The sequence below is a fragment of the Andrographis paniculata genome, unplaced genomic scaffold (assembly GCF_009805555.1).
Source record: "Andrographis paniculata isolate CXL003 unplaced genomic scaffold, ASM980555v1 Contig11END, whole genome shotgun sequence".
Taxonomy (NCBI): Eukaryota; Viridiplantae; Streptophyta; class Magnoliopsida; order Lamiales; family Acanthaceae; genus Andrographis; species Andrographis paniculata.
This window is the reverse complement of record NW_026137391.1, coordinates 2,516,085-2,526,555: the sequence shown is the minus strand read 5'-3', so window position 1 is coordinate 2,526,555 and position 10,471 is coordinate 2,516,085. Positions and strand designations below refer to the sequence as shown.

Here is a 10,471-nt window from a genome sequence, read left to right as displayed (position 1 = left end):
CAACGGGCAAAGAGAAGATGAATCGACCGTTGATGGAGAAAGGAAATAATATAAAATAAGTTAATTTATGTAATAAAAAAATCCTCTTACTTAATAAACCTGTGAAATACAACACACAAATTAGAACACCATACTTTCTTTATTAGCTATAAGAGCGTATGGTTGTATGCTTAAGAATCCGTCCAGTGATTGTTGATTTAATCACTTAAATGCATTTTGTCTTCCTTTGTAGTATTGGTTGAAATTGAAAATCTTGATAAGAAGTCAAAGCAAATCCATGTTAATTATAAAAAAAAAAAAAAAAAAAAGAAAAAAAATCAGAACAAATTGCTTTAAAAAAGTCGAGTAACCCTTAAGGTGGCAATAATTATGAATTGGATTAAGGCGTAGCAATTATGGAATTATCCATCAATTACTTATTTATGAAATTATGGAATTGTCGTTTTACCATAATAAACCATCTTATTACGATCCAACTATGTTTATTAAGTCTGTAGGGTGCTGGCGCAGCGTCTATCCTAACACGTGCAAGAGATTGTTCTCTAGCTTTGATGATACTTTTCGATCGAATGTGAGATTTGGTAATAATACCAAGGTTCCTATCATGGGAAAAAATAGTAGTAAAAAAAAAAGGCAAATGATGGAACCACTCAACTCATATATGAGGTGCACTATGTTTCAAGTCTTCATGAGAATCTTCTAAGCATGGGACAATTTTTGGGACATGACTACAAGATCAACATTCAAGAAGACATGTGCACAATTTTGGACGAGAGGGGAGGATTGATTGCAAAGGTTGAGATGACACGTAATCGCCTATTTTCTTTTGATGTTAATTACACTACCTCATGCTTTAATGCTACTATTGAAGATTCTTTATGGTTTTTGCATAAATGGTTTGGGCATGTAAATTTCAATAGTCTAAAGTTGCTTACTCACAAGGAAATGGTACATGGACTACCTGAAATCTCAACACTAAAAGAAATATATGAACCATTTGTCATCGAAAAGAAATGCAAAGAAAGCTTCCAATCGTAGAAAGCATTAAGAGCCTCAAATATGTTAGAATTGGTTCATTATGATCCTTGTGGGTTGTTTGAATCATAAAGCTACGGATATAAGTACTATGTCACATTTATTGATGACTTTAGTTAGAGAACATGGATTCTTTTTTAAAAAGCAAATAATTCAAAGCCTATATTAAGAAGCAAAGTGGAAGCTATATTTATACTCTTAGCACCGATCATGGCACTTAATACCTTATGGGAGATGAGTTCTTCAAATCTTGTGGAATCAAAGAGCAATTGACTTCAAGGTACATTATGCAAAAAATAGTGTTGCAAAAAGGAAAAATTGTACGACAGTCAACATGATCCCAACAATACTCCACTCAAAGTAGTTGCCTATGTATTTTTGGTCTAAAGCAATAGCATGCACCGCATATTTATTGAACCGATGCCCAACTAAAGGAATAGAGCTAAAGACCCCTCATGAGGTTTGGACAAGCTGAAAGCCATCAGTGACACACCTCTGAGTGTTTGGCTATATTGCGTATGCCCATATACCAAAGAAAATCCGCAATAAGCTTGATGAAAATAGTGAAAAGTGCATATTTCTTGGTTAAAGTGGAGTTACCAAGGATTATCAATTGTATACTTTGGTCACCCAAAAAATTATTGTAAGTCGAGTGTTAAATTTGATGAGAATGACATATAGGAGTGGATGTCTACCGAGAAAGAGAACTTTCAATTTACTTAAGTAAAAGAGGCGCATTTAAGAATGAGCCGACAAAAGCAAATGGGTCGATTCAAGATGGTCTGATAGGTGAAAATAAACGTGTTAATCTGATATGAGATGAAATGTTGTACCATGTTGGCCCAACGGAAGAGGAGGAGATGATTCATATCGATCCAATGGGTGTCTCTAAACAAATAGTCTTCACCTGACCACATCGAGATCACACTCTCCCGATTGAACTGAAGGGTTATGTCCTACCTAACTTGAGGAAGAGGTATATGTGGATCAACCTCTTGGATTTGTCAAGAAATGAGAGGATGAATATGTGTATAAATTGAAAAAAGCCTTTTATGGCTTAAGCAAGCGCCGAGAGCATAGTACACTAGCATTGATTTTTACTTGATAAATCATGGTTTTAGTCGATGTCTTTTTTAACATACATTATATGCTAAAATTGGATTAAATAGAGAGATGCTCATCATATGTCTCTTTGATGATTTAATATTTACCGGAGATAGTAAAAAAATAATTGAGAATTTCAGGATAGCCACGACTCCTGAATTCGATATGATGGATATAAGTCTTATGTCCTACTCTCTAAGCCTTGAGGTTTATCGATTTGACAAGAGAATTTTGTTTCTCAACAAAGGTATGCTAGTAATATTCTTGAGCATTTCAAGATGATAAATTGCAAACCAGTGAAGAGGCCCCAACTTTAATAGAACGTACTTTAAGCATTTGGTGGGGAGTTTGCACTATTTGACATCCACTTGACCAAATCCTGTTTATAGTTTTTGGGTGATAAGTAGATTCATGGAATCTCCAAAGCAATCACAGTTCCAAGCAACAAAGAATATTATTCATTACATCAAGGGAACTATAAAGGAAGAAATCTATTATGGTTCTCGGCTAAAGGACTATCATTGTAACCAAATGTGGCATGACGCTCTAATTGTTGGCATGCATGAACCAATATCATTTTTGCAGGCATATACGGACAAAGACTGGAAACAACTATGGACGTGGAACTCAAAGCACTCTCAGATGCACTTGGGAATGTTCCTTAATCTAAAGATGTAAGCCATATCTCTTGCAAATAGATGTACAGAATAAAACACAACTTTGATGGCTCTATTAATAAGTATAAGGCCAGATTAGTAGCTAAAAGTTTTCTTCAAATATTAGGCAAAGATTACAATGAATCTTATGCCCCTATTGCCAAAATGGTCACTGTCAGATTCCTCATGGCATTGCTGCCACAAGACATTGGAAAATCCATCAACTTGATATTAACAATGCATTTCTTTATAAATTTCTTGATGATGATCTGTTTATGCATCCTCCACTGAGTTGTCCTATTTCTCCAAGCACCCGTTGTAAGATTAAAAGACCTCTCTATGGGCTCAAACAAGTGCCTCACCAATGGTACAAAGAGTTCTCTGATAAACTAATGGAGTTTGACTTCTCTTAATCTCCTGCAGACCTCTATATTTTTGCTCTTTTCAAAGGAAAAAATTTCATAGCGCTTATTGTCTATATGGATAACATGCTTGTCATTGGCAATTATTAGTCTACTATTGACTGACTTAAAGTCTTCTTTGATCAAGAATTCCCCATTAAATATTGAGGGGAGGCAGATTACTTTATTGGTTTTCATATTACTTAGTCAGTTTAGGGGATTTCAGTGTCTCAAAAGAGATTCTTGGAAGATATTGTTCAAGAATTTGGTATGCAAAATTTTAAAACTGTTCCTACACTATTTGCAACATGATTCACACTTCAATTAAAATGAGGAATTCTTTTGTCCCAACCTTCAAAATACAGATGTGTGGTTTGTAAACTTGTTTATCTCACTATGACACGGTCTGACATCTCTTTTGTTGTTCAACAACTATAAGAACTCATGGCTGCTCCTACCACCCAACATTGGACTACAATACAACGAGTCCCCCAATATTTCCGAGGCTCCATGTCATTCCAACTAGTCTTTCCTTCTCTCTCAGACTTTCAACTTATTGCATTTTCTAATGTGGATTGGGGATGCTGTCTAGACACCAAAAAATCCATCACTGGCTTCTACATATTCCTTCGTTCATTCTTAGTTTCTTGGGAAACTAAGAAACAATCCATAGTCTATAAATCATCCACTGAAGCTGAATATCGAGCCATTGTTGCTATTGTTTCAGAATTTCTATGGTTGTCATATGTCTTCCGCAACTTTCAGCTCCCACCTCCCTTGCAGATCCTATTGTATTGTGACAACCTCTTTACCATTCAGCTTATAAATAATCTTAGTCACCATCAACGATCCAAATACATTGACATTGATTGTCACTTTGTCCAGCAACATACATCCTCTAGTTTTATACAACTCATTCATGTCTTTCTGAACAATAGTTAGTTGACACTTTTACCAAATCATTGGGTCCTACTTTTTTTTTCCCGAGCACTTGTCAAGCTGAACTTGGCTCTCGCTTCTACTCAGCTTGAGGGGTGTGTGAAGAAGAATATAGAACATATTGGGTCCAATTTACCCGGGTTTTATGCATAAACATATAAAATTTGATTTACATTAGGCCTGTGCCCATTAATAGTGTAAGCATAGAATAGGGTTTAGCATATCAATTTGTATATAAGATAAGAATGTATTGAAAATCATTTTTCAATGAATGAAACCGTGGGAATTCTCTTTGTAACAACCTTCTCTCCCGAAACTTTCATTTTTTTCAATTTTTTTTTTGTTTTTGTTTTTGTTTTAAGAGAGGTCTTCACACACAATTTGTTTTTTTTTTATATGTAATTGACATTGATTTATTATTTTTAATAAAAGTTCTTAAAAGGAACCACTTTAGAGTAAATTTGATTATTACTATTATGTGTTTCGTATTTATTTTATCTTATTTTCCACTACAAAATGTTAAAATTTAATTACAAAAAATTTCATAGCAAAAAGGAATACATTCGTAGAAAAAATATTTTTGCGAGAAAACTCATTTCGTCGCCTATAATGCATTAGTAAGGGTCTTTGGCGACAAATATAACTTTCATAACAAATAATAAGTTTTTTGCAATGAGAATTAAGTAAAAAGATAACTACGAAAATATAATTTCGTAACTAAAGCTCTTTTTCTATAAAAATAAAATTTATAACAAAAGAGTTTTAGCAACAAAATATGCATGATTTTTTTAGCAAAATAGTTTTAGCTATGAAAAATAATTTTGTAGCTAAAACCCTTTTGCGATGAAAATAAAATTTTCTAGCAATAAAATTTAGCGACAAAATTAATTTTCTAACATATAATTTATTTTTGGCGATGAAATTAATTTTTGTTGCTAAATAACACGTTTTAACTACAACAAAATTCATAATTAAAAATATTATAGCTAATTAAATTTTATTTTATTTTGGTAGCGTTCAGTGTTATGAACAATGCACCAACATCAATCAATGATTAATCCTTAAAACTCTAATAATATTTAAAAATTAATTTTCAGAAATATATATATATATATATATAAACACAAGTAAATAAACCATATAATAGTACATTTCATTTTTCTTAAGAAATTGAATTCCTAAATTTAAAATTAACACATAAAGCACGTGTTTTAGAATTTGGTTAGTACAATCTTGTTATTGAAATCAAATTCTAAGAACTTTTGATATCGGATGTCCTAACATAATTGGATAATAACATTTGAACCCAATTTTTTTTTAATAATAAAACTTTTAATTAATTTTTCCGAATTTTTTTTTAAAAAAAATAGATGGTGTATCCGACCTACTAAATCCGAGCGTTCACTCCATCGTAACTAGATATAGTATTACCAATTTATTATTTAGTAGCACCAAATTTAATGCATAAAATCACTATAAAATTAGGTAGAGATACCTATATAATCCTGGCTTTATATTATAAGTCAATATCAATTAAATTTTATCATTTCCAAAAATTTAAAATATTCATAGAAAAATAAAAATAAAAAGACATTGAAAAAAAACACACACACACCAGCACAGGCAAAAGATGTGTAAAAGTAGACCAAATTAAATTACAAATACAACATAACAAACGAGTACAGGAAATTAAATTGCCAAATTGTACACTATTAGAAATGATACGATGAATTAAATATTCTTACCAAAAACAACAACCTCATAATTTCCGAATCTTCCTTATTATTTCCGAAGGGCAAAACCCTAGTTCTTCACACCCACACCACCCCTTTATATATAGCAATACTCATTTGCTTTCCTTGCCATATTCACAATTCAACTTTCATTTTCCTTTCCGACGATATGACTCGTAAGAAGGTGAAGTTAGCGTACATCGTTAATGACTCGGCTCGAAAGGCGACGTACAAGAAGCGCAAGAAGGGATTGATCAAGAAGGTGAGCGAGTTAAGCAAGTTGTGCGGCATCGACTCGTGCGCCATCATCTACAGCCCCTACGACGACGCACAGCCGGAGGTGTGGCCGGATGAGTGCGGTGCGCATCGCGTGGTCGAGCAATTCAAGAGGATGCCGGAGATGGAGCAGAGCAGGAAGATGATGAACCAGGAGGGATTTGTCCGCGGCCGGATATCGAAGGTGGCAGATCAGGTAAAAAAGGTGCACAAGAACAATCAGGAGAAGGAGATCAAGCACCTTATGTTCCAATGCCTCACCGGGAAGGCCCTCAAGGGGCTGCCATTGCCAGACCTCAACGATCTTGGTTGGGTTATTGATCAGAACTTGAAAGAGATTTATAAGAGGATTGACGGGCTGAAGAAGGCAGCGGAAGCCGTGGCTGTGGCGGATCAGACGGTGGCGACGGCACAAGGGCGGGAGAATTGGTTTGGGGATTTGATTGTGAATCCGGTGGGGAATAAGGATCAACGGAAGATTGGGGGTTGTTAGGTTGGCGGCAGAGAAGGCAGCAAGGGTGGTGCGGATGAGATGTTGATGGCGGGGTTTAATTAATGATGGGAATGGTCATGGATCGATGTTTTCGAGTGTGTTCTTGCCTTGAGGGATTTATACATTTGCAAGTTTTTAACAAATATTGATTCTTATGTTATAATTAGGGTTTGGGATTTTGTTATTTTGTTATTTCCTATTGATCGAGAGGGAGGAACATTTTGATTCTTGTTTGGTTTATGTGATTTGTGTTTTTTCCGTTTTATTTAATCTTTTTTGAATAAGATATGCAAAAATGCTCTTGATGATAGTAAAGTTTCAAATTCCAAGATTGTGTTGTTTTTTGCTATAAGGAAATTTTACTATTGATTCATTGTTTGGGAAAGCAGGTAGCGATGAAAGTGTCACGCCCTCAGTAATGGCGGACAACATGCGAAGAGATTGAGAAAGAGATGAAAGGAAGAACACATGTAATTCATGTTTTATTTTCTGATTAGTTTTCTTCATAGTACAATAAACGTATTAATACCCTAGTTACAATTGAAGAGGTGTATTTATATGACTCACGCTTTTATTATTATGGCGTGTTTCTTCTCCTTCATGACAATACATTCCCCTTAAAATACGGTTTGTCCTCAAATTGCAAAACCAGGAAAGCATGAGTTGAAATCTTCAAAAAATTTCCAAGTAGCTTCTTCTTCAAAAAGGTGTGCCCAATGAACTAGGAGTTGGGTTGTCGTTGAGGATCCCCATTTGACCAAACGAAGGACCAAAATTTTGATTGGTTGCAGCAAAATCCTCCTATCATTATCAAATGAATCTAAAAAATAGTGAGAATTCTTGATCTCTCTCAATTCAAAAATCTAGGATTTGAATTGATGTCCTTTCATTAAAATAGGCGAGGAAGCAGTGACAGGAGCCGGCGGGCCGACATGTTTCTTCAGGAGAGAGACATAGAAGATTGGATGAAAGCGAGCAAATGTGGCTAACTCTAAGCGATAGGCGACAGGACCAAAACGAGCCAAGATCTTGAATGGGACAGGGTACTTGGGGCTTAACTTCGAAACACCCCTAAAATGAAGTGAAAGCTAACGATAAGGATTCAACTTGAGGTAAACCAACTCCCTTTCTTCAAATTTGCGTTCACAGTGATGAGGATCTGCATAATGTTTCATACAAAATTGTTCTGCAAATAGGACTTGCTTAAGTAGGTGTTGAGCTTGTTATCAATTGGCTACCAACCTATAAACCCCTTCCCCATTGATAGAAGGTATAGGGCCAAAGAGTCATTTGTATAAGATGAAAACTATATAATACGTAAAATGGGGTGGTACCCAGTGAAGTGTGGTAGGAGGTATTATACCACAATTCTGTTATAGGGAGCCAGTTGTACCACTGCTTAGTATTAAAACTACATGCACCTGAGGTAAGACTCTAAGAACTTATTACTCTCTCAATATGGTCATCAACTTGTGGATGGTATGCGGTGCTTAGCCTTTACTCAATCCCCAACACCTTAAATATCTATTGCCAAAATTGACTAGTAAATACTTTGTCTCTGTCAGAAATGGCTTTGTAAGGTAAGCCATGCAACTTATAGATAGACTGTAAGAACACTTGAGCAAGTAGGTTAGAGCACTCTCTCACCTAAATAAATAGAACATAAATATAATTTATACATTAATTTATAATAAGAAATAAATAAATGAAAAACTAAAAATAGCACTCTCAATGGTGAAATCTTCATGATTGTAAGTAGGTTAGAGCAATTTTCTATTTTTATTTAATACAATGTAAAAACAAAAATTTTATCTCTCTTAACAGAGGGTCTGGCTGTTCCCACCCCTGAGCGCATACAATGACCTACCCTAGTTAAATGCCTCTATAGTCTTCTTCTCCAACGTGTCAAAGGATCATTAAGTCCATCGTTCAAAAAATCGCACAGTAGCTCTCGGCAGCGTGGAAGGCGAGTGTAGAGAGAACTGAAGTGAGAAGAGAGAAAAAAAAATAAAAAATTGAGAGAAAATATACTTGGAAGTGTCGTCGTCTGCACTAGGTTGGCTACAACGGAGAATCGATTTTGGAGAGTCAAAACTAAAGTCGCTGCGCATAAAAAATTTTGAGCGAATTAAGGAAGCCTTCGATGTCAGGCTAAGAATCCGTCTATACAAAGCGGTTATTGTGATTGCTCTAAGAGCGCGTACAACGGCTTTTTACAATTTCTCCATCGAGTGAGTTACGTGTCAGGCTACTAATGACGTGGCATATCTGGTATACAATACTGGATGGATGGAGGTGAGAGAAATCCCATAGTAGCCTTTTTCGATAGATCGTACAAGTTTATTTTTTGATAAAATAAAATAAAAAATTATTTCACTCATACCTTTCTTCTCACCAAAAATTCGCTCGTAGGTTCCTAGGGTTCCAACTCCTCCGTCGGAGACGGCGCCTCAGGTTCGCATGCCCTTGTAAGTGATTCCTCCATTTTGTTGTGATATTTCCATTTTCTGGACATAATCCTCACACCAAATACTTAGAAAATTAGTTCATCACTCTGGCCAACCATTTCTTGTTCTTCCTTTGGTGTCTGTTCGTAATAACAATTTTGTGGAAAGATTTCAAGGCATATATTCGCACACGTACCTTAGTTTGAAGTAATTTCGGTTTTTTCATAAAATAGATTCTTCACGAGTTAGAACACCACATTCATTTGAGATTGGGAAGTTTCGGAGCTCGATTGTTTATGTTTTTATTGTTAATTGATAGATTTCGGTATATATAGGTGCACATATAATTTAACTAATCTCTTCTTCTTCTTAGAGTAGTTTCGCTTCAGCACGGGTACTATGAAAGCTGTGAGAATAGCGTTGTCCACATTTCTGCTTGAACATATTCTTAACTTTTTCCTTCAACTGCGTTGGTTATTACCAATACCTGTTAATAGAACAATAATGTGAAATTCGATATTCTACAAATTATTTTGTTTGGATACAGCAGACGGATAAACATCTACTACAAAAATGAGACCCCGGTGTGTGTGTGGAGGGGAAGCTTCTTTAAATCGTTCGAGGAGTGAAAAAAACCCGGGCAGATGGTACTACCGTTGTCATCCGTGTGGCAATTGGCTAGGATTGGAGGATGTTGACAAAGAACATCCGGACTGTGAGTTTGGTCACAAGAGGGAAACGTCCTTTCATTCTGGGGAGTCTAGTGCCATATCGAGGCGTGGTGGGAGGCCTAGTGATTGTTGTTTCTACCCGTCCGGGCTAAAGAAATCGCAGACATCAACTCTCATGAGGCATGAATACCTTTTGATCGCGAATATTGTAATTTCTGTAGTGATCATTGTTTGTGTGTTCTTATTTTGACTGCAACGTCTATCTACTCTAATGGTGTGGCATTGGTTTGTTGGCAAACCATTAAGCCAACGTTGTTTGTATTGTACGGAAGGTGTTTGCGACTATTTAGTAACTATCGATGTACACTCGTAATGTTTGCTATGAACGTATTTGCTGGTTTAATGTCTAATGTTGTTACCACTATTGTAGTTATCTTCAAATTTGTAGTGTAAATGGTTGCTCGGAGTAGCTCCCAATTATTATTTTTGTCCAGGGGATGAGCGAAGGGATAAAACAAAGGGCAAACAAGAGGATCGTTGCGAACATGCAGAGGGTAAAAATGGATTTTACAGTTACGCGCTCAGCTCAGATCATCGTTAGATAGTGATTTTGTTTTTGCGTACTATAAGTTGGTTGACGTGGTTCTTATAGATGGTAGGAAAGCATGCACACGACGATGATCAGACAGGGAACACATTCTCCCTGCTGTAAATGT

At 35.7% G+C, this 10,471-nt stretch overlaps 1 protein-coding gene across 1 annotated transcript; it reads left to right on the top strand.

Moving 5' to 3' along the window:
- The first annotated feature begins 6,037 nt into the window (after nt 1-6,037).
- LOC127248231 (agamous-like MADS-box protein AGL80) lies at nt 6,038-10,467 on the top strand. Its single transcript, XM_051270470.1, has 4 exons — nt 6,038-6,629; nt 9,767-9,963; nt 10,250-10,309; nt 10,408-10,467. The coding sequence occupies exons 1-4, from the start codon at nt 6,038-6,040 to the stop codon at nt 10,465-10,467; spliced, it is 909 nt and encodes a 302-aa protein (XP_051126427.1).
- Nucleotides 10,468-10,471: the final 4 nt, after the last annotated feature.

Coding starts and splice junctions, on each gene's coding strand:
- LOC127248231 (XM_051270470.1), top strand. CDS start 6,038: ATGACTCGTAAGAAGGTGAAGTTAGCGTACATCGTTAATGACTCGGCT. Junction 6,630..9,766: donor GGATCAACGGAAGATTGGGG/GTTGTTAGGTTG, acceptor GCAATTGGCTAG/GATTGGAGGATGTTGACAAA. Junction 10,310..10,407: donor TCGTTGCGAACATGCAGAGG/GTAAAAATGGAT, acceptor TGGTTCTTATAG/ATGGTAGGAAAGCATGCACA.